Here is a 24,962-nt window from a genome sequence, read left to right as displayed (position 1 = left end):
AATCCATTTATTTTGAAAGCTGTGCTTTGACAAGACAGACATTCCCAGGAGCTCTGCACTCTCCAGTCCTGAGTGGTTTTGCAGGTGAAGATGTGACTGGAGGCAATATCTGGCAAGGACACCTGGCTCATTATTTCACATTAGCAGAACTTCTGCAGGCTTTTCTATATCTGTTAATACACATTAAATAACTTTTTTTATAGGACAGAGAACTGCAGTTCTCTGAAGAGCTATCTTCTCCTTTCTTGCTCATGTAATTCCATATGTGGAGAGACCTTGTGGTGCTCTTCAAAAGGGATAAATGTGAAAAGCACGAGGAAAGTAATTCTTTTACACTGTCTGCAGTATCTCCTTCTACCAAGAAATACCATGAACATCAAGCAACTTGAGAATTGAGACAGCTCTGTAGTTTGGTGAAAGATTTGTCACTAGTCTGGCACTCCACACTGATTTACATGATTTTACATGATTTTGTCCTTGCATCCTTTGTGTGAGTAGAAAGTCCTGGAAGGACTTCTCTCATAACAGCTCTCTGTGAACTCTCAGACCTTAGCAAAAAAAACTCTAGATTTCTTCTTGCTGCTCTGTTTCCACTAAATATTCCAGCCCCATTCTCATTTCAGCCCCAGGAGCAGCAGATATGGAAGAAGATTCCCCTTCCTCTCCCAGGATAATTACATATTACTGATTTGAAACATCTGATTTTCCAGTACTTCTCAAAACACTCTTGTTCAGATCATGCACTTACTTGGTTTGACACTGAGCCTCGTTCCTCTGCCAAACTGCAACTTTGCATAGCTGCTTCCTGAACTTACACATCATTCAATCCCTTTGCAAAAACCCTCCTGTTCTGCAAATACACCCAAACCAGGAAAACTCCTGCTCTGTGATGGTTTCTGGACAGGAGGGAACTCAGATAATCCCCTCCCAGATTTACTGAACCTGGCAACGAAAATCTAGGCATACACTTGGCATCTCAATAAAATATTTAAATTCTGTAATCTATCCAGATGGGAAAACACTTCCAGCCTTGCTGCAAGCCTCCATTCCTTGTTCCTCACTAAGAATTCAGAAAACATCTGCTCACTGAAATACAAAGATGAGAAAGAGGACTTGCCCTTGCAGTCAGGTAATTAACCATCCTGCTAACGAGTTTCTGTGATGGATATGCCCATTTCAGCTCTTCCTTGCATATCCTGAGTTGTTCCACACATGTTTAGGTGGATGAATTGCTTATGGGAGGTTTTCAGAAATGCAAGAATGATGATGTCCTGAATGCAACCCCACGTAGGTCTCCTTCCTGGACCCAGTCAGGGCACACATCACTCACTGCATCCTGAAAAAATCCAGGTAAAAACAAGTCTGTAGCTGAATTAACCTACACATTGTGGTGCTCACTTGGGTGAGCCTTGGGTTTCTTCCTGTCATTTTCTACATACCACTTTTCATTACCAGTGTTCCCCCCTCCTTCAGTACTTCCTGACATTTGGAAAAGAGAAATGCTTCTCACAGAATTCAGCAAAACCACAGTTTCTCACCTGTGAATCCAAGGCAAAATCTGTCAGAAAACACCATTCTGATGACAAGTCAGGAATGGGGACTTACTAAGATATTTAGCCTGATCTCTATAGAACCCTGGCAGCAAAACCAAGTGTGAGACAGCTGCAGCATTTGAGATCATCACAACTGAAGAAGAATTACACTCTGAGGATCTGCATGATGGACCAGTAATTGGAGCTGAGCACATTTGCAAAATATCTGGCAGAGTAGGAAGGTAAACAGGTAAAAAGAGCTGCTTCCTTAACCAGACTACACTTATCACAACTGTCTGTGTCCCCTGTCCAAACGTCTGCTTTCTCCCTCCTGCAGCTGCACTGCCTGAGAGTTCTCTACAAAAGTCATCTCTGAACTAATCTACAAGCATGCTGTGAGCCACAGGACCTGCCTATAAAGAACATGTTGTGCCTTTCACAGTTCAAAATGGGAAAAAACCCAGAACCAACTAGCCAGATGTACATAAAAATTTTACTGAGAATGCTGTCTGGATTGGTTTTCTTCCTTTCTTCCTCAGTTATTTTATTTAAATTTTGACTGCAAATTGGAGATTTGCATATGAACAAAGGTTTGTTCTGATTTCTTTCTACAAAGTGAAAAGAAAGTTCATTTTACTTTACTAATTTCTGTTTCTCAGGTATATCTGCCTCCCAAGTACCAATTTGATCCTGGATTTCAATGGACAACAAAGTCATTCAGCCTGGTAGAAGGAGATGACTTTTAATTTAAATTTAATTTCAGATGGGAAGTCTAATGACTTCCAATTACATATTGATTGCTGAACTTTCCCAAACAATGCAGCAGTTTTGAAGTAGCACTGCCCAAACCTGTGAATGGGTAGGAAATGTGTCCTAGCCCCTGAAAAAGTCTGTGCACTTTGTCAGATATTGGCTCGGGTGTGAAAACCCAGCTCTGGAGACTTGAATACAAACTCCTTTATAAAAAGCATCCAGAATTGAACAGACACTTGCAGTTATCCTGTCTGCTTATTCTGTGAGGCTCTAGGAGGAATCTGAATTCATCATTCCAGAGAAGATCCCTGGAGCAGAGCACAAGAACATTTCTGCATCCAGCTCTGCTGAGGACTCAGGGGCAGCACAGAACGGGCTCTCACTGGAGCTGGCATGTGACAAAAGACCATTTTTGAGTGAAAACAAATGCTGCAACACTGTTTTTCCTGAAAGACTTACTTGGAAGCACAAGCAGATGAGTTCCTCCAGCAAAAGTGACCTTCCTGTCACCAGTAGACACACAGTGAGAAGGGTCTTTGTAAAAACCACTGCAGAGGAACTGAGCAGATTCTGTGGAATCTGTTCCACTGTGGAAGCCAGTGTGAAGCAAAATGTCTTGCTCTGCTGATGACGATATCCACAGCAATTTATTTCTGCTGTTTAAAATTTTGCTAAACTAAATCTTATCATACGTAGCAGGGTTTAATATTTTTCTGCTCACTTCAGTATGTATTTTGGGTTTGTAAAAGCAAACAAGTCTTCTATTTCACCTTTTTCCCCAATTTAAGGTATTTCATGGGTACGAAAACCCCCAGTATTTAGTATTGCAGCATTTCTCTGCAATCATTATTGTGTCAATATATCGATTATAAAAGAACAAAAAATGTTTATCTAAATCATTCTATGCCACTGCCCTGGTAACATAGTACATTTGAGAAGGGTTAAGAAAAATCAATAATGAAAAGGTTTTCAGTCTTATGGACTCACCAGAACAGAGATAAGATTTCTTAAACCTTCAACCAAATTAAATATTTAGAAAAAAAGAAGTGTAATTATTAAATTATCCCTCTTCACTTACTTGGTTTTACAATAATTCTGGTTCCTTGTCCGAAAGTTAATTTCCCAAAGTTTCCTGTGTTCACACAGCCAGAAAGTGCTTTGCAAAAACCATCCAAAGAAATACATTTGCCTTTTTAACTCCTCCTTTGCTAGAAGAGAAGCCAACTAAACAAAATTGGGAGTGGTAAATGATAATATCCATAATTTATTCTGGAATAAGACTCATGCCTTAGCTAGAGACATCACCATCAACCTGTTACACCTAATTGGATGTATCCATTCCTTTTCTTTCCCCTTTAAACTGGAAACTGATTTTTTTTTCACCAAGGGGTAATTATCCTTCCATCTTAACTGTATGCCTACTTTCAGCCATAAAAACAATTATAAGGCAATCCTTCATGAGGAAAAAAAAAACCAACATTTTTTCCTCAATACCTTATTTCCATTTGTGAAGGTGAATTACCAGTTGCAGGCAGAATTTAGAATAATGATGTGTGCAGTAATAAAAACCTTAAAGGAGTCAATTTCTACTGAGTTTCTACCACATTTGCTGGGAAATGTGTCTGGCTTAAAATTAAAAGAAGCCGCTCCCTGTGAGCATCGCCAAAACACACTGCAGCAAATTTCTTCTCCTTCTCTTAAAGGCTTGTGCCACATCCAATCCCACAGGCAGGAATATTCTCATCCAAAACTCTGAGCCACTGCAGTTGAAATGAAAGCTGCTTTGCATTCATTTCACCCACAGCTAAATGAAAAATGGGTACTTTTAAAAACCACTAAGTTCTTACTTGCTCCTACTGATAGTCTGATAGTCTACCTGGCGATGAAAATCCATGTACACTGATATTTTCTGAACACTAAAACTGCAGGATGCCAAAAAAATCTAAGAAAATTTGTTGGAAGATAAAGACACTCAAGAAAATTTCCATCAATAGATTTCAGTGATCAAGGTCAGGTAAGGACGTGCAAAAATTCTTCAAAATTATAATAACTCAGAAAGAAGGAATTTACATTTTCCATTTCAAGACATGCTCCTGCCTTCCTTAAACAGACACCTGTCTTTTCAAACCCAGACAGTATTACAAAGTCCAGGTTTTGATACATTTCTGGCACTTACTTGGATAAACAGAGAGTTTTGTCCCTTTTCCAAAAGTCAGCTTGTTGTAGCTACCTGCAGAGTTTCACAGTGACAAAGAGCTTTACCAAAACTGCTGGCAGCAGCTTCTGAGTGAAAGGAGATTTCCAGCTTTGATGTGTGCTCACAGATCTCTGAGTTTTTCTTCTCAAATTTTCTAGGTCAGAACCTGACCTAGGGAAGGTGATGAGGTCTGGAGAAGGGGATTGGAGTGAGGTGATCTTTAAGGTCCCTTCCAACCCAAATAATTCTATGATTGAAGTGCTTGGAAAAAAATCCTCATGACAATTCCAAACAGTGAATCCCAGAGCTGTGGGATCCTATCCCGCCAGCCCATCCTCCTGTGACAGCAGCAAAGGTTTCAAATCAAAGGTTTCAAATCGAGGTTTTTATTCTGTAGAAATCAGAATAATTAACTGTGAGCAAGATGAACAGGAAAAAGCAAGACAGGAGTGGAATTTTCCTACAGCACTTTATCCATCCGCCTCAGTTAGTGCTTATCTTATCCCAGCTTCCACCAGCCTGCAACATCAAAACCGACTAAACTCCTCATCCAAGTGTCCCCAACCCCTGAACAGCACCAAAATCATGGTGAAGTCTTAAAGATTTATTCCTTTCTAAGATAAGAATTTGCCTTTGTTCTCACATTTCCAGGTCCGGGGAAAAAAAACCAAAACTAACCAATGAAACAACAGTAAACCACAAAACCAACCAAACTAAACAACAACAAAACCACAAACACTTCTATAATCTTCTTGTATAACTAAAATAATACACAGGTAGTCTACAGATCATCTCATCTATTTCTGCCTCTATTTGCATTCCAACAGATGCACACAGATTTCTAGAAACTGGCACTGCAGCCCCCAAATACAGTATTTTCTTTTTCGAACCTACACAAGACCAGCTACACATCAATAAATGACAACTTACATGCAAACAGAAGAGTGGAATATACTCAGAAAATTCTTTTTCCTTCACACTGTTTTTTCCTTATTCCTCTTGTATTATACTCACTTAGATTTACCCTCAGAACAATCCTTGTGCCAAAGCTGAGTGAATTGCCATTTCCAACATTCCCACTGCTGTGGGAATTATTACAAGACCACCTCAAAATGCCAATCTGAACTATTATTTCAAAAATCTGTGGCAGCCACACAATTCCAGGAAACTTTTACTGTTGGTTCATAGCTACTCTGGAACGATCAGCTTCTTTACTGTTCTTCAGAATTCCTTGACTTTATTGTTAAGCTCTTCCTTGACAGAAATTTATTTTCTCAAAACTGGTATATCACAACTGTAAGAAACTTCCCAAAAGCTCAAGAAATTTTGCAATAACCTGAACTCGAAACTTACTGAGTTCTCACAACTCAAACATGAAGAATCACTTGTTTCAGCCTGGTGTAAAACACCTTTTTCTTTAAGGCGCTTCTGAGTATAATTCCAATTAACTCCACGTAGAAAAGCCGTTTGTGACAACCACATGTTGTCCATGCTCCAACCACTTTCTCTCTCAGAATTCTCCATTAGAATTTCACTATAAAACTACAAAAACACCTGTTTTTCACCCGATGGGGCTGTAGGGGCTGCTCTAGTGCTGCTGAGAGATAAATCACTAACCTGTGCTGAAAGCAGTGTAAATTGGTAACCTTGACTTCAGGGACACTGGGTTTCTGCTGATGATTTCCTGAGTAAAAAACCCCGGATTTTCTCCTGTTTAGCTTAGCTGTAAATCAAGAGATTTCATGGAGATGTTTTCCCACATTTGGACTCTGTATATTCCTCATATTTAAGGAGAAATAAGCTTTTAGACAAAAAAACCCCACAAACAAACTCAGAAGTTCTTATGCTGAGTGGGTTTTAGTGTGAGACATTTTTGACAAAAAGTAAGCTGGTATTTGCCACAAGTGTTTTCAGTACCATAAAAAGATTTGTAAAATAATTGAGTTAAAAAAGAAGCAAAGCAAAGCAGACTGATGCATGTCATTCATTTTTCACCTCATGCACTGCTTCTAGATCTTTTTCAAATTGCTGATGTACAGAAAAAAAACCCATTGGAAGATCTTAATCCCAATTTTCCTTTCTGAAATGTAACCTCAAACCTTTCCACACAGGACAAACCATTCTGCATGGTGTCTCTGAACAGGCAGTAGCTTCCCAACCCTTTCTCATGGAACACTGGGCTGGCAACCACAACCAGTTTGTCCAGCCAGAAATAGGACAGAATTTGCAGAATGGCATCAAACTGAAAACATCTGATTTATTGCTACTGGCCTTCAAATGTTAAATGAACTTGAATCAAAAGAAAATGTAAATAATAAAAAGAAAAAAGGCATTTTAAAATAAATAAAAAATTTAAAGGAAAATAAAAGATAAAGTAATAAAAATTAAATTAATGGTCATCTCTTTGTATTAAGTTCATCTAAATGCACAAAGAATAATGTGATATAATTTGCTTATATCCATCCATTTGCAGTGTTTTTTCCACTCTTACTCAGCTACATTTTCTGTTCTGAATGATATCTCAGGGGAGATGCCTCATTGCTATATTAGACAAAAGATTTGAAAGAAATTACTGTAAGCAGGATTTTACTGATTATCTTAATTCCTTAATCTTAGTATCTGTTTATCTTAATTCCTTATCTTAACATCTGACTATCTTAATTATCCTAATTTTACTGATATCTTATTTCCCCAAACTGTAGTTGGCAGGGAAGTGATTTGTGCTTCTGTCATTTTTTCCCCATTTTGGAATTGTAAATGGGAATAAATGGAAATATCATCCCCACATTTCTCCAGCCAAAGAGGAGCAGCTCACCTGAAACCACTGTCAGCTGAAATCCAGACACAAACTGGAGTGTCTCAATGAGTGTGCCCACAGCAGCTCCACCCTTTACAAAAACTCCTCCTCCCTCCTCTCATGGATTTTAAGATATTTCTGTAGCCCATTATGATTTTTAACTATTCCTTATCACATGAAAGCAATTCTAATGCTTGTTTTAAAGTGATTTGAGAATTATAGGCAGGGATTAAATATTTAAAGCTGTGAAAGATCCATGAAAATATCAGCAGCTCTAAAACCAGACACTCTTTTCTTGGTGTGTTAACTACGCTAACTGACATGATTGTGATGAAATCAATAATTCTGTGCTGGTTTCTAAAATAACTGAATACATGCAGATTTTCCTTAGATCAAAAAGAAGATTTATTTAAAACTTTTACTTTTCCCAGTAATGTAATTGCTCTGTGTCCCACTCTGTACGGCAGAAAAACATGGATATTCAGGATCAGCTGAAAAAATCTGGGCATCCCTTCCAGAATAGCTCAGTCCATCACTTCCACTCCAGTCAAGCAGTCTCAAAGTACATTTACTTGCAGAAAATAAGAAAAAGGAAACAATTAGAACCAGCAGCTGCTGATATTTTCTTCTTGGCTGGCAAGAACAGCCAGGATTTTGTCTTTACTCAGGTTTATCCGGGCTAAATTGAAGTGTTTGTGGTTCCTGCTCAGCAGTAACTCCCAGTGTCACAAAATAATCCCTCCTCACCATGTCCAGGTGAGTTTTTCTCTGTAGGTCAGCCACAGCACAACTGGCATTTGGAATTTTCCCAAGTGCCATTCCCAAAATTACTGTACAGCACAGTGAGGAAGGAAGTAAAGGGAAGGGAGGGAGGAATGGTTATTGTTCAAATTACAAATTATTTCTATACAATTTAATTACATTTCCAAGCCATCCCCTATGTGCAATCCCTACCAATATTTTCAGCTAAAAACTGGCTGAGATGAGGAAGGAAAAAGAGCTGAAAAGCAGCAGATCACATCACTGAAGAGCTTTAAATGTCTCACCCAGATTTCCAAATACACAAACTTGCTCAACAAATGGGAACTCTCCCACTGATGCTACTATAACATATATAATTGGAAAACTTTATATATTTATATAAAATAGATAGAAAAACCTTTATTAATTCAAAATAATTTAAAGACAAGGACAGAGCAGTTCAGTGTATTTAAATCATTCCATCCTCTTCCACATCCCTGCACCGCTTTGCTACAGAACAAGATTTAAGGGATTTAACAGCTGTGTCCTGGTTTATAGAGTGAATTATCCACCAAAGGATAATTTGGGTTTTCCCAGAGTGCCACAGCAAGTGACCATGTCTGAGGCTGTCCTTTGAGTCCCACCCTCCCCTCGTTGCCTGTTCCTTTAGACCCCTTACCGCTGTTCAAAGCACACCCTTGGTATGGGGATGCCTAAAGGAGACAGCTCCAAAGCACAGCCCCTGAATTCCCAGACGGATTAAATTAAAGAAGTATCATGTCCACATGTTTGTGCCATGCAAACAGACTCACCTGTTGGCAGAAAAAGCCAGGTGCACAAGCAGAACCTGATGTGAGAAGCCCCAGTGAGAAACTCCTCGGCAGACATACAAGGACTGGAGCTCCTGAGGGCACCTCAGCTGCAGGAAAATATCATGAAAATATCAGCAGCTTCCTCACAATATCCTTATCCTGGGCTCCAGGCACTCTGGCACTTGTATTCCCTCATTTTCTTATCAACATCTTCATTGCCTGAAGCCAGAAGATTGGGTTGCATTCCTTGCTGGTTCAGACTTGCTGCTTGCTTAGCCAGGCATCCACACCTTTGGAAGACTTAGGTGTAACAGCTTCTTGGGGCACAAACCCATTCCTTAACCCCATCAAGACATCTTTCCTCCAGCCCAGGAAATTTTTACCACCAATTCCTTGAATAGTTTGTTGTTTAAAACTCCTTTAGAAATACTGAGGAAATTTGAAAGCAGTGCTGCAAGTGCTGCCTGTATTCTACTCCATTTCTTCTGTTACAAATCACTGCCAGATGTAATCCTGCTTTAGTTTGAACCTTCAAATGCAGTTTTTCAGCTTTCACTTTCCTGATCCTGGGCTTTCCAAGCCTCTGTATCACTTAGCAAGAGTTTCCAACTTCACCTGCTGGCAGGGGCAGAAGAAGAGCAAAAGAAGAGCGAAGAAGTTTAATTTGTGGCATGTGGAGGCGCAACACTTCTTGTGGGGTTTGGGTGGTTTCTTTGATTGGTTGGTTTTTTTGGTTTTTTTTTCCTCCTGCTTGAGCTATTTGCTGGATTTCATAAATTTGAAAGTGTTGTGAGAACAATAAACACTTTGGCCAGAAGAGAGCAGGAGAGATCAGAGAAAGAAGTTCAGTTTACATCAGTAGATCTAATTTTAGCAGGAACTTTTTAGTATTTAGGGGAAACAGAACACACTGGTAAGAATATACCCAGCAAATGCAGGAATATGATTATTACATTGTATTTTTAATGCTGTCTAAGAAAACAGAAGGATTCAGTGGCACAAAAAGCTATTTAAAAAAAGCTATTTTGTCCATTATAATGGAGTTTGATACTGTTTAAGTAAAAAACAAGAAAAAATACATTTATCATCTTATCAAAGCATGTCAAAAGGTTTATATGAAGAGACAGTGAAACAGTCTGGTTTACCCTCTCAAGTAAAATGTTGAGATTAAAAAGAATATTATGAGGAAATCCAATTTAAAGAAAAAAAGGGAGGGGGCATATTTTTAAATCTCATTCCATGTATTTGAATTACTTCTAGCAAATTAAAACTCAAAGAATTTTTGAGGTTTGCTTTGAATATCTTTTTAAATATATGCCCACCCTTCCTCCCAAACACCAGCCTTGCAGCTGGGGTTTAGTGTTTCACTCTAAATACAGTTTTCAGTTTGCCAGTGAGCAAAATATTCTCCCTGCTATTCAGATTCCCTTGTTGTTCACGATGCTTTTTCATGTAACCTCTTGAAAGAGGTTTATTCTTTCAGGATGCTTTTAATGCTTTCTGCCACAGGAGAGAGCTCTCACCATTTTCAGTTGCTCAGCAGGACAGATGTCAGATATCACACTCTCTGTGTGAAACTCTTGGGGTTTGAAAGACAGGTGTCTGCTAAGGAGGGTGGGAACCTCCCTTGGAATGGAGAATATGACCCCTTTCCCTCCAAATTATTATAACCTTGAAATTAAGGGGCTTTCTGGCAAAGATATGGGAAAAAGATAACAGTCCTTTACTAATAAATTTATGTATAACAACTCAAACAAACAACAGTACCAAACAGAACCAGACACCTTGTCAGCCTGTGCTCACAGCCACCCACAAGCCACACATGCTGACATTTTGTTGCTTTAAAAATTCACTTCTGCCTTTCTTTTTGCTATCAATGTCCTGGAGCAGTGTCTTGGTTTGAAAGACAGCTGTCTGCCAGGGGAGGTGAGAACTTCCCTGGGAATGGAAAAATATGACCCCCCTTCCCTCCGAATTATTATAACTTATTGTATAAATATAATTATATAAATTATTATATGGGGCTTTTAGACAAATATATAGGAAAAAGAATAACAGTCATTTACTAATAAATTTATGTAGAACAACTCAAACAAACAACAGCACCAAACAGAACCACACACTCAGTCCCAGCCTCTCTCGGCTGCAGGTGCTTTCCCCTTTGGGGCAGTTCCGGGCACAGCCAGCAGGGGCGCTGCTGGCTCCCGGCCAGGCAGGGCGGGTGCGATGATTCCCCCCGCCAGCAGGGGGCGCTGTGGCGCGAGCTCGGCTCCCTCATGAGGCGATGGCGGCTCAGGCGGTGGAGGAGAGGGGAGGTGACTCCCTTTGCAAAACTCACGGGGATCAGCCGGTCTCAGTGCCACTGAGGGTGGTGAAATGTGCTGCAGCAGCGGCCGTGGTGCCCCTCTGGATGGCAAATGGAGCTGTGGCAGGAAGCTCAGCGCGGCAGCTGGAGCAGCAGAGGCAAGCAGATCCCTGAGGGGGGCAGGAACAAAATGTATCTGAAGCTCCGCACTGTAGAAGGAGCTGTGGGATGTCCTGGCCGGCAGGGTCTGTGGGGTTACAGTGCAGGGGAGAACCCAGAGCTGTGGCATTGAGAAGTAGCGGGGCTGGGCAGTGACAGCCTGGCTTCTGAACACGGCCTAGAGAAAGTCCTTCAGAGGTGGCTCTGGGGCTTGGAGTCCCATACTCCCCCCTCCTCCTCACCCCAAGGAGATGCTGAGGGTCCTTTCTAATGAGGAAGGGTGCTGATAATGTCCCAGTCGATAATGTTCTTATGAGCAAAGGCTCACCCACAGTAAGGAAGAAGCAGTACAGAGCTGGACTTTGGCAGTGGCAGTGAATTCTCCCCACAGCAAGAAACGGCTTGTCTGTTCTCCCCCAATGCTGATAGCAAGAGAGAGCTACAAGCTGTGCCCTTGTCCCCAGCCCAAAATCTCGAGGTATCTCTGCCCTTCCCAAGAGAATGCCCCTCAGACAGACAGTGCAGCCAGCTTCACTCCTTCCCCTCCCACTTGGTTACATCTTTTGTCTCTCTTAAGTGCCAGTCCTTCTTGTCTCTTAAAAACAAATGAGACAAGATTCCATGAGAGAAATAAACAAAATTTAAAATCCTAGCCCCCAGCAAAGATGCGCCAAGGAGAAGTAAAAATACTTATGCGGTGCTGGAGGTGAAAATTTTCCTAAAATTACTTTAAAAGTTTTATTGAAGTTCCTATTGTGGGTGGTCTTGTCATCTAAACTGTGGAAAAACTGAAAGCTGTCCAACAATTTTAGAGAATTAAGGCATTATTTTATTCTGGCCAGGATGTTGTTCTGGCCAGGATGTGCAACAGGAACCATTTCATCCTCACTCCTCCAGGGCCAATCCTTCACCCATTGGAGATGCAAAACTGAGTATTTCACTGACCTCTGAGGGGAATTGTCACAGGTACCTTGCTTCACTAACTGTTTCTCTCTGTGTGCATTTGCTAGAGCAAATATGAGAGAAATACTGTTTTTTTAGATATTTAAGCACCTCAGATATCTAAGTATTCAGTTCTGTAGGTAAAGTTAAGTTAGAAGTTTACTTAAGTGCTGCTAATTGTTGTTCTTTTGCTAAGCTGTTAAATATAAGTTTTGCTAAATATCCTTTTGTTAAGATGCTAAGTTTGAACTGAAGTTGTATGTATAAGTTAGGTTAAATGCTGTGAAGTGTTTTGATTGTTGAGGTTAAGCTATAAAGTTCACGTTAAGTTGGGTGTAAGTTAAGTGCTTTCCCCATGTTAAATTACTAGACTTGAGGTATAAGTTAAGCTAAAGAACTGTGAAGTTTGAGTGCTGCTATTAAGCTTTTAGGCCATGTTCCTTTTCATATTTGCATGCAGTGTCTTTTCACATGCACACAGCCCCACATACACACACACAACCCTAGAGAGTTCACAGTTCATTTCTGTTTTGATTGTGTGGATTTTGTTTGGTTTTGCTGTTGCTTGTTTTTCCTTGTGCCTTAGCTGTCCTGTAATAGTAGTAACTTGTCCTGTTTGTTGCTTAGTATGAAATCTGATTTTTGCTCATACACTTGACAGAGATATTTTAATCAATTTCAAACACTCTTGTTTGTGACAACAATTTTTAGTGTTTGGTTTCCCGTTGGTTTCTGACCCCTTGCCCATCAGTGATACTGAGGTTTTCATTCTTCGTTCTCTTATCTATCTTTCCCAGACCAGATGTCTCTGACCATGCCAGGGCTGATGTTTGGAGCTGATGTTGGTTTATGTTGTTATATTTTGTGTATCTTCTGTGCTACTCATGGTCTCTTAAGATGTTAAGCTACTCAGGCCCGGAGTGCTGAAATACTCCTTAGCAAAAAACTTCAGTTCCTTTCCCCCTTGGCAAAGGTGAACAAAACCTCTGACTAAAGGTATAGAAAGAAAGTTTGAACTTCTTATTGCCCACAATATGAGAAAAATATCTCATAAATGCAGAAGGATTGGGGCTGGAAGGGATCTCTGGGGATGACTGGGTGTCCCCTGCTCTAGCAGGACTGTCTGGAGCTGTTTGCCAAGGACCATGTTCAGGTGGCTTTTGAATGTCTCCAGGGTCAGTTGCTCAACCCCTGGAGATTTTCAAAGGCTCTATGAGCACAATCAAACATGGACACATGTAGAATAGCCTAATACTGTAAAAGTGTATTGTACCAAAGAGTTCTGCTTATAATCATCCTCCATTCTTTTGGTAACATGGGATCCTTTACAGGACAATATTGTTTTTTCAGATGTCAGGATAATTCCTCATGCAAATGTGCTGCTTTAACAGAGGGTATTTTAATGTGGAGCACCATTTCCCCTACAAGAGTTTCCTCACCTTATATCAGGTGGCAGAGCTGCAGATTCTGTCCCCCTGTGTGGAATTAACTGCACTAATTAACTGGCAATCTTACTATTGGACTGCACTAAAGCTCCAAGTTGTGAGATTTATTCTGGAAACACTTTTATTCTCCTGTTTTCTTAAGCTGCGTGTTCTGCATTGCCAATGCAAAGTGAAAAGCCAGTGCTTAGTGAGGACAATCTGGGACCCTGTCATGAACTGAGGGCTTTAGGTGAATGAAACCCCCACTGCCAGAGGTGTCAGCAAAAGCAGGTTTGACACAGATTTGCCAAAGTGTGGCACTGTCCCACAGCAATGCTCACTCTGCAGCTTTACTCCATGGATGAATCAGGGACAGGACCATCAAATTGAAATTAATTTTTTGAAAGATTGATGTGGAGACTGGGGGCAAGAAAGGGGCAGAGCTGTAAAAGGAATCCCTCCCACTGAGATATGAGGTGCAGAAAGGACTCCCCTGCTTTCTAAACTCCTTCTAGAGGAGATGTGGATGGATCCAATCCTAGTCCCAGACTTCATCAAGAATTTATGACTAAGGGATTACAACAGCATTTAATCATTAACCTTTCCTTCCAGTGCATCTGATTCCACTGGTTTTGTCTAAGGGAATATTCTCAAAATAGAAATCTGCCTGAGAGATTGGGAACAGGTCTGGAGTGCTTGAGAAAAAGGTTCTGGGTGTCATTTGAAAATCACTATAGAAATATTGGTGAAGGGCTCCCCCTGATTGATGTTCTGGTGGGAGAGTGCACTAAATGTGCATTTCACTGGATTTGGATTTGCCACGCAAATTTCACAGAGCTTCTGCAAGGGCTGGGGCTCTTCTCTGGGTGTCTGCAGGGCCTGAGGGTGTGAGCTGAGCAAGCTGAGTGCAGCAACCCTTGCTGTGTCCTGTGCAGAGGCTCTCTTGAGGGCTGCAGGAGCTCAGGCAGGGGGAGCAAAGCCTTATCTCCCCTTCAGGATGTGGTTAACTTGTGTTTTCAAACACAGGGGAGGGTTAATGCTGCCTGGTGTGACTGAGTCAGAAATGGTGACCACAGCATCCTGCCTGTAGCTTGTGAGAGGGGCATGAGCTGGGGAAGGTGTGGGCTGGGCTCTGTTAGGTAAGAACCAAGTTGCTATGGTAAATATCACTCCATCAAACCACCCCAAATTATTTTCTTTGGTGGCCCCTTCCTCCTATCCCTGAGTGCAAAAAACGAGCAGGGTTTCTTCTCTACTGACAGGAGCATTTTCCTCCCTCCTGCCTACAGCAAGGACTCTCCTCACTGAGGCTCCTGAATGTGCCAGAGAGACACTTCCCTGCACAAAGGCTGCAAAAGACAAATTCAGTCAACAGGACATCTACAATATCAAAGCTGTGTTTCTGATCCCAGTGGGCTTTAGGGCAGTTGGATTTCAGCAATTTCCATCCTGGCTTCAAAAAAGAAAGCACAGAAAACCCACAGCATTTTATCCTAGTACATCTTTATTTTTGTCACTACTACAGGAACCTAAAATACACGTGCAATACATTTGGCAGAAGAAATACAGGCTTAATCAAGAAATTGGCATTGTCTGGTTGAATTAAATCACTCCTGATTCTACAGAGCTCTTCTTATCTGCAATACACACTTAAATCTATCTAAATCCAAGCCTACAAATGGCACCTCGTGGGCTGGAATTGCCTCAGCAGTGCTACTCCAGTTCCACAGGCAGTAACACAACATGCCTGGGAAAGGTGCTTTTAAAAGGCCATCGATCTGCAGGGAGCACTGGAGTTTTCAAAGCTACTGAAGCAGGCTGGACACTGGTGTGCAAATGCCAGAAGAGTGGGGGGATCTGCTTAGCAGGAGGATAAAGATAAATCCACTCTCCTCAGTTGTCAGAGGAGAGGAAACAGCAAACCATTTAAAACTCTTCAGTGTAAATCAGCTGGCCAGGCAGGAGTGAACAGTGTTGCGTGTCTTCAGGGGAAGGTGCTGCCTTGTGTCCTGGGTGGTCTCTGTCAGCAGCTCTGCCCCTGCTTGTTCAACCCCCTTGTGCTGCTGGTTCACGCTCTTTCCTGCTCTTCTTCGGGTCCCTCTTGCCTTCATTCCTCATGTCTGGAAGAGCAAAGGGAGGTTTAAAGTACATTTAATGAAATTGGGCCTATGAACCCACTGCTCTATAACTGTCAGATGAGGACAGATACACTCACAAAAGTTAGGCTGGACTATCTTTTGTTGCTCTTCAGACACTTTAATTTTAAAATCCTCCCCCTTCTTCTCTTTACTCCCACATATTTTTATTTTGGGATCCTTGCCTTTGAATCCTTATTTGTCTGGATTTTTCTCCAGGCTTTGTGCTCTGCCACTTGATATAGTCAATGAGATATTTCTTAGGCTGTTCAGGTAATAGCAGAGTTTCTCTGGCAAACCAAATTTGGGAACCAGCCTTAAGAACTGAGCTTTGAATAGAGAAAAATGCTTTTTCCTTTGTCCTTTGGGAGTCAGGTTGGGCTTGTCTTAATTGCTTTTTGAGGGGGGAAATTGGTTTTCTTGTGTGTGGTTTGGTTGTTGTTGTCTTTTTCGCCAGAATACTTGCAAGGGCTGTGAAATGGCTTCAAGAGCAGATGAATAGGCCTGATTCCTTGTGGGGCTAAGGACATACACAGGGACAGGAAGTCACTCCTGGCATATGCTTCCAGGCTTTCCAGGCACCAAGCTGTGAGCTCCCTTACCTCAGAAAAGAAACAGCTTGATGCTCATGAGGGTGTTGAAGGCGATGCCTTTTGCCAGCAGGACTCTCAAACCCAACACCGCCATGGACAGCATATTCACTCTCTGCTCTTCACAGTCTGCTCAGTGACCAGAAAAGAGGGTTTAGGTTTTGGTGTTGTGATCTTGACAGAAAGTGGAAAATGCACAGGTGACAGTTTCAGGGAAAGGAAGAGCAGCAAAGGAACAGCCGAGAGAGGACATGGCAACAACAGGGGAGCCCAGGGTCTGTCTCTGTTGCTTTTTGCTTCCTGGGGCTTGTGTGTAAGTGCAGGAGCAACCTTGGGACAGCAGCTTGTGTGTGCTGAATGCGTTGTGTTCTGAGTCCTCTGCCCTGGAGAAAATACATTTCCATGCCTTTGTCCCCCAGAGAGCAATGTAACGTCACATCCTGTTTGGGTAACTCACCTTTTGCTGAGGGCTCTGTGCTGTTGCAAACCCTCCTACTAGCCCCTTCAGCACCTTGAATGACCTTCAGGACTACAGAAACAATACCACAAAATATAAAATGGGATTTAGTAAAAAACCTCAAAACATGCCACACTTTGAACTTTTTGTTGGTGGTTGGATCGGCTGTTCCAGGTTGTGCTGCAGCAAGTTTGCTGCTGCAGGGTGAAATATGTAGTCATAGGGAAATTCCTGTTTTAATCAAATAGATTGTTCCTTCCCTCTTTTTCCCAAAGTTGTTAAACAGTTGAAACCATTTCTTTTAGATGCTTTGGAACATCTTTCAGCTCTCCCTGTTGAAATACCAAATATCTTTCTGATTTCCTGGCTGCCCAGGGCAATGCTCACTAGCAGGAGAAGAACACCAAGCCCCACAGGACATTGTCCCTAGAAAAATGTTGCATGTGTGCCACGAAACCATACCTGGCAGTATTGTTACCATGCTGCTATCGAACTTGTCCATGCAGACCACCACTGTTGCTGAAGCAGATGTGTGCTGTTCCCCAGAGGTGATATTCTTGGCATGAAAAATCGTTGGTAAAGGTGTTGGTAAAGGTGTTTCCACAGTGGTGCCACCATCTTGTGATGCAGTTGTTTTCTCCCCTACGACCTCTAGGGTAGAAGTTTTTGGACTGTATGTAACAAACCCCATGGTTTGGACAGGATTGATTTTACTGCAGGCTTGCCCAAGTGCTGAGTGATAGAAAACTCACATAGACTCAGGTGTGACTAATTTGTAACAATCCCATTTACTGTCTTTTATGTAATTATTCCTTGTCCTTAGAGGTACAAATAAGAAAAGAAGATTGCTTAAACTTGCAGCCAGATATATCTTATAAAGTAACTTTATCTTATAAAGTAAGAGGAAGAGCCCTCTATTCCAGAAAGTAATGGGCCTTAGCATTCTTAATGAATGTTTAATCTGGAATAATGCAACCTGAACCAAAAGGAAAACCTTCTCTGTCCTTTACTGAGCCCGCAACAAAAAATGCCTGGAGTATTCAACAGTGATACTAATGGTTGTTATTTTATGCCATTTTGATTTGAGGAACTGGCAAAAGATTGCATGGTAAAGTATCTGTGCTGTAAACCCCTTAAAGTGCATATTTTAAGTAGCAGCTCCCAAAGGAACTCAGAACCCAAAGGAGGAGGTTGCTCACATCCTGGAAACTTTGGCTTCAACACATTAAGTATTTCAGCAGACTCAAAAGGGACTTTGATACTTTAAGTTCAATGTCTTTTACTGTCAAACATAATTCCAGAGTCTCTGTGAAGCTGTGAAAGTATCCTGTCATTAGCTAGAAAAAGAAAACCATTGAACATTCAAGGAGCTCTTGACTATGAGGCACTTGTGAGAATTTAAGCCCAAGGCTATTTCACCTCCTTCCTGCTCTGTCCCCAGGGCAGTGGAATTCCTTACCTGGGGACACTGTCAGTGTGCTGGCAGTGTCCAACCAGAACTTCTCCAACCAGGAGTTACAGATCTGTCTCAAAACTCCTCATACTGGGAGCTCTTCCCTGAGCTCTGCATTCCTGCCCCAAGTCAGTCAGCGCAAGCCTGCTGGAGAATTGGACACTGGAGAGTAAATTTGGGCCAGAGTGCTGCCCAAAGTGGGAATAAATTATCACATGCTAAGCAGAGCCCTGCTGGTGTTTGGGGATCATGGAATAATGGTGCTGTGCAGAGTGAGCCCAGTTGTTCCTGGGAAACGTTCCTGAGCAGATCCAAGCTGAGGGTTTGGCTTGAAAGGCTGGCTGGGGAGCGAGTGCATTCAAGGGATTATTGCAGCTGAAAATCCTTTCAATGAACCCAAACCTTTAAATTCCCTTGTTCTCCCCCACATTAATTTTAAATGAAGTTTTAGGAATAAAGAAATGTCACTTACTTGGTAGAAATGTGAGAGCCGTCCCTGGTCCATTTATCTTCCTCACACACTGGAATACTTCGTATTCCAATAATTCAATCTTTCTTCATGCTGTGTAAACTTGTTGTAAATCAAGAGATGGATCACTAGATAGTTGGCCTAATTATCCGTAAGTGCAAGTCCATGAGAGCACCCAGAGGTACTTTTACTTTGTAAACTGAAAAGGGAAAAAAATTACTTGATTAGTTCAGTGATTTAAGTTAGCTTGATTGGCTACAGAATTTTCAACTTCTCCTTTTCTTCCAACTTTTAGAACCTTCATGAGCTCTTTTATGTATCCAGGATAAAAGGAAATATATGTAGGATGTTCTACTTCTCTTCTTAAACATTACAGTCACCCATCTTCTTTCTTTCCTAAAATATATCACCTTTTTTCATTCTTTGGGTTTTTGTACAGGTCCCTATTCTGTTTATATCATTGTGATACCACCAGCTTATGTACACCACAGTGATATATTTCATAGCAAAAACTGTCTCTTTTTCACTCCACAGAATATTGGATTTTACAGACAGTCACATGACCCCTTCAGTGGTTATAGATCTGACATACCACATGAAAAAACACCATATGGCTTTCAAGGAAGAATCTAAAATAATATCTGAAATAATGAGTTTTAAATGAGAACTTTGTGATTACATGACACCTCTGAAAAGTCTGAGGGAGTTAAGCTGGATAGAAAGCAGGAAAATTATCATTATTATGTTGTTGTTATTCCCAAGGATAGCGGTGTGTTTCTCATTTTTTAATCAGTGATTATAACAGCAATGCTACTATTTCCCATTGTTAACAGGGGTTTGTTCAGCTTCTGTTCCCTTGTGTGTGTCAATTTTTTTCTCTTCCTTGTTGCTTGAGTCCTGCAGGAAAGCTGGGGAATGTGCTGATGGGATGTTTCCAGTCCATTAAGCCCTTGGCATGAAAAAGAGAACAAGCCCTAAACCCCTCCTGCCCCAGGCCTGGGCACACACAGGTGCCTCTCACATCCCCTGCCCTGCCTGGCAAATCTTCCCAGAGCAGTGAGACCTCACCCTGCTCCTCACTGAGACCTCCCAGGCCGTTAAACAGCCCCATTTTATTCCAGTGGCCTCAGAGAAACACCTGCGCTCACAGCCACCCACAAGCCACACATGCTGGCATTTCTTTCCTTTAAAAGCTCAGTTCTGCCTTTCTTTTTGCTATCAGTGTCCTGGAGCAGTGCCTTGGTTTGAAAGAGAGCTGTCTGCCAGGGGAGGTGAAAAACTCCTTGGAATGGAAAAATATGACCCCCTTCCCTCTGAATTATTATGACGTATTATATAAATATAATTATATAATTTTATTATTTTATGGGGCTGTCAGACAAAGATGTAGGAAAAGGAATAACATCCATTTACTAATAAATACATGAATAACAACTCAAACAAACAACAGCACCAAACAAAACCACACGCCCAGGCCTGGCCCCTCTCGGTGGTTTCCCCTTTGGTGCAGTTCCAGCCTCAGCCAGCAGGGGCGCTGCTGGCTCCCGGCCACGCAGGGCTGGTGCGATTACCTGCTTCCCAGCGGGCGCTGTGGCGCGAGCTCGGCTCCCTCATGAGGCGATGGCGGCTCAGGCGGTGGAGGAGAGGGGAGGTGGCTCCCTTTGCAAAACTCACGGGGTGGCTGGTCTCTGCCACGGCTGGTGGTGAAATGTGCTGCAGCAGGAACCTCGGAGTGGTGAGCTGGAGCAACAGAGGTGAGTACACCTGGATGGCAAACAAAGCGTAGCAAAATCTCTGAAATTGTGGCAGGAGCAGCGGGGGTTGGGCAGACATGGGGTGTAGAGTTAAAGTGCAGCAAAAGGCCGAAGCAGCTGCAGAAAACAGCTGGGCTGGGCAGTGATAGCTGGCTTCCCACAAGCAGTGGGGGATGCTCCCTCAGGCACCCTGGGGTTCCAGGAGAGTTGTTCCCAAATTGTCCGTGTGGGTCACCGGCAGCAGGGAACGAAATTGTCCGTGTCCTTCCTGGGTCACCGGCAGTAGGGAACACACTCCAATAAAGGAGAAGACCTGCAGAGGGGTCTCCCTCACTCTGATGGTGTTTCCCTGACTGATTCAGTAGAGCTGCCCTCCAATACAACAGGATGGCCAGTGCAGGGCCCCCCTAATTGAACACTAACAGAGTGGTCGGGCACAAGGGTCTCAGCTTTTCTGGGGCACTGGCAGAGAAATTAAACATTAGGGGTCAAGGAAATCTCCTCACACTCAGGGTTGAGGAAGCCTCCTGCTTTCACATGACAGAGACAAAGGTGAGAATTGTGGCAAAGCCTGGGGAGAACTGCCTGACCCTCTGGCATCTCTAACTCCTGTCTGGGATGCCTCAGGCACTGTGCTCAGGAACAAGCCCATGGATGCATTTGCACAGGTCTCCTTAGGTCTTCCATGAAAGCCTACACTTGTAAAGAAAGAAATGAATGGACAGTCGCGCAGAAGAGCACCTGTGTTTATTCACTTGGAGGCAGAGCTCGGAGTGCAGGGAAGGAGTTTTTCATCATGTCCTGGGAAAGTCCATCTTAGCAGTGCAATTCCAGGTGCAGTGCTGCTCTTTCTTCTGCAATGTTGTTGTGACTCCCTAAACTTCATGAAGTATCCAAATGCGGTTCAGTTCTACTTTTCCATGTTAAAACTGCAGCTCTTTCAGTGCCCATTGTGTTTCTTGGTCACGGTTTAACCACCAGTGGTAACTAAGCGCCACACATCTGCTTGCTTTCTTTCCACTTCATTGAACTGGGGAGAGGATTGGAAGGGTAAAAGTGAGAAAAGTCATGGGTTTAACTCAGCACATTTAAATAACTCAGCACTTTTATGAATAAAGCAAACACTGTATGTGTGAGCAAGGCAAAGCAAGGAATTCATTGACTACTTTCCATCCACAGCCAAGAGTTCAACCTATTCCAGAAAAGCAGAGCTCCATCATGTTTAATGGCTACATGGAAATATAAATGCCATCACTCAGTATCCCCCTCATTCCTTGCTTTTCTCATCTTTATATGCTGAGCATGATGTCCCATGGCTTGGAATCCCTCTTTGGTCATCTGGGGTCAGCTGAACCAGCTGTGTTCCCTCCCAAATTTTGTGTACCCTCAGCTACTCAGCGGTGGGTGGAATGAGGAGCAGAAGAGGCCTTGACTCCATGTAAGCACTGCTCAGCAATAACACAAACACCCCTGAATTACACAAACTCTTTCCAGCACAGATTCAAAACATAGTCCCATTCTGGCTAATAGGAGGAAAATTAACTCTACTCCTCGTCTTTCTCCTGTCCCTATTCCAGTCTCTGCCCCTGCCTGTCCCTCTCCCCTCCTGGGCTGAGCTCCTGCCTGGCCAAATCTGGCTCCATGGGAGCCACAGAGGAGCTGAGCAGAGCTGCCCTTCCAGTGTTTTGTCTTTGCTCCTGGGTATTCTGAGCTGGGAAGAGCTGGTGTAGTCTGGGTCTTCAGAAAACCAAATACTGAGGTGAAATCTCAATGTCACAGGCAGGACTCATTCTTCTAAGCATCAGTATTGCAATAGAAAGGAGGATGATTTAGGAAGGAGGGCTGGGAGGTGCTGCAGAGACCAGAGCAGTGACCAGACCTTCCCCAGCTGCCCAAGGTTGAAAAACAAGGGTTTGTCCCTCTCAGCTGGTGGGGGATAGGTGGTGGAGCAAATATTGGCTATGCAGACAGTGCAGGACCCCACACAGGAGTAAGTGGATATGGACTGACAAAATCTGTGACTCCATGGAGAGCTCCCCTTGGAGCAGGCTCCAGGCAGGAGCTGTGGTCCCATGCAGTGAGGAGCCCAAGCCAGAGGAGGTTTTCTGGCAGGGCCTGTGCCGCCACAGAGGAGCCACAGTGCCATGGTCTGTTCGTGAAGGGCTGCACCCCATGGGAAGGACTCACTGGGCTGGAGGAGTTTGTGAGGAACTGCAGCCAGAGGGAAGAACCTGCAGTGGAGATGTTCCTGGAGAAATGTCATCCGTAGGTTGGACTCCACACTGAAACAAGGGAAGAGAATTACAAGGAAGAAATGGCAAAGAAATTGTGTTTTGAAGTGATTGCAAGCCACATTCACCATCCCTGTGCAGTGATCAGGTGGAGGAGATGTTTCATGATTTGTTCTTATTTCTCACTAACCTATATTGATTTGATTGGCACTGACATGCATTCCTTTTCCCCAGGTCAATGTGTTTGCACATGATGGCACTGCTGGGACATCTCCCTGGCCTCATCTGGACCAACAAACATAAATTGTGTATTTTCCCTCCTGTTCAGTAGAGGAGGGGCAATGGGACAGCAGCTTGCTGAGCCCCTGGAGGACAACCAAAGTCAACTCACCACATCTCAACTCCTTCTTCTTGGTCAGGTGCACTGTTGCAGCCACCCTGTAGAGCAATGTCATCCCTGGTGATGTGGCTTTCCTAAACAGCCTGGCTGCACCCAGCACAGCACTCTGGAAGCTCCAGCAACACATCCCCATCATCCCATGGCTCTGCAACCGAGGCACCGAGGAGAAATGAGGCTGTGCTGGACAGGAGCCCTGGCAATGTGCACTAAACCTGCACTTCTCCAAACTGGAGCCTCTGCAGTTCCCAGCACAGATCCTCCTGCACCATCAATGGTGCCAGCCCTTCTAGCAGCCCTCCCTCCAGTGCCTTTTAGTGCCACCAAGCATGAGGGACATGTCCTGCACCTGCCATTGCCTGACAAGAGCCCTGGGGAGCAGCTGCCAGAAAGAAATGTTGAGAGATCTATCTTCCCCATCTGCTGGTTTTTGGTTCACTCTGCTGCAGAGCTGCTCCAGGGTGATTCTTGCTCTACAGTAATACGTTGCTGCATCCCCTTGCTCTACTGCCCGGATCTGCAGTGTGTAGCTGTGTCTTGGAGCTCTCATGTTTTACCTTAAAGCGATCCTTGAAACCTTCTCCATAGGTACCATCATTGTAAATCCATTCCTGGGCCCAGTGGGCCCTGACGGTACCACGACATGTAGTAGTTGCTCATAGAACCCCCCTTCATGCGGCACGCAAAGGTTACTTCATCTCCCTCTTGCACAGTAACTCCCCTGGGCTGCTGCCCCAAGGTCACCTGGCCAGTGACTGCTGCAGAGAGCAAGAACAAGCCACAGTTACTGCAAGATTCAGCAAAGGTCAGGGCAATGCTGGTGGGGCTTTGGACTGGCACTGAACCTGTGGGAGGACAAAATCGTCATATCTGCAAGCCAGCTGACACAGATGGGCAGAGCTGGTAGAAGCTAGCAAGGTCAAGGAAGGAGACACCACATGTCGTTCCACCGAGTCAGACAGGAAGCTTTTTCTGATTTTCCTCAAAGAAGCAGGAAGAATTTGCACCATGGGGGGACAAATCCCTTTTTCCTTGCCAAGACAGGATGGTGAGGAACCCACTGTCCTGTCCCTGAACCTGTCCACCCCCTAACCCTGGGTGAGCAGAGCAAAGACAAAGGGCTGTCCCAGGCAGTGGGGCTTGTGCCCTGTGCTGCCATGGCCCAGCTGGTCTGTGCCAGAGGGGCCGCAGTGCCCCAGGAGCAGTGTCCAGTGCCAGGGCAAAGCGCTGGGCCCCGAGATCTGAGTGCAGCAGGGAGGTGCCCTGCGTGTGCCCAGGCTGCAGAGGAGGCAGCTGGCATGGAGGTGCCGAGCTCAGAGGCACAAGAGGAGCAGGGCTGCTCTCCCCGTGCTCCACAGGCACGGCTGGGCAGCTGGAGCCGGGGCTCAGCTCCGGCTGCAAGCGCTCAGCACAGCTCCCCAGAGCCCTGCAGAGCCCAGGGCCACGCTCAGCTCCTGGGGCCAGCAGCCCTTGCCTGCACTTACCTACAATGGGCAAGAGGCCCACGCACAGGGCACTCCACATGGCCAGGCCCGCTCTCAGTGGCCTCTCTGCAGCTTCTCTGTGCCTGCACAACAGCTCTGCCCACACCTGCCCTGCCTGGGCCCCTGTCACTGCTCTCAGGCCCAGGCCCTGCTGGTCCCTCCCTCTGCCTATGACAACACTGAGGGGGAGAGGTGGGGCACCAGCAGCACAACTTGAAGCTCTTGGTGCTCTCCTGGGTGTCTCTCACCCTGGGTGGTTCCCATCTTTCTGTTAAGCTCTTTCCATATTCACACTTTGTGTGATCCTGTGAAAGAGCCTCAGGCTTGCTT

At 43.8% G+C, this 24,962-nt stretch overlaps 1 protein-coding gene across 1 annotated transcript in view; it reads right to left on the bottom strand.

Annotated features, from left to right (window-relative positions):
• The window catches only part of LOC115913994 (M1-specific T cell receptor alpha chain-like), a 134,339-nt gene that overhangs the window by 31,714 nt on the left and 77,663 nt on the right, over positions 1-24,962 (bottom strand). Inside the window, exon 4 of the mRNA XM_030966327.1 lies at positions 749-810. Coding sequence (XP_030822187.1) covers positions 749-810 — 62 coding nt within the window. The remainder of the gene's footprint in view (positions 1-748; positions 811-24,962) is intronic.

The sequence above is a fragment of the Camarhynchus parvulus genome, chromosome 27, assembly GCF_901933205.1.
Source record: "Camarhynchus parvulus chromosome 27, STF_HiC, whole genome shotgun sequence".
NCBI classification, from domain to species: Eukaryota; Metazoa; Chordata; class Aves; order Passeriformes; family Thraupidae; genus Camarhynchus; species Camarhynchus parvulus.
This window is presented reverse-complemented; position numbering and strand designations above follow the sequence as displayed.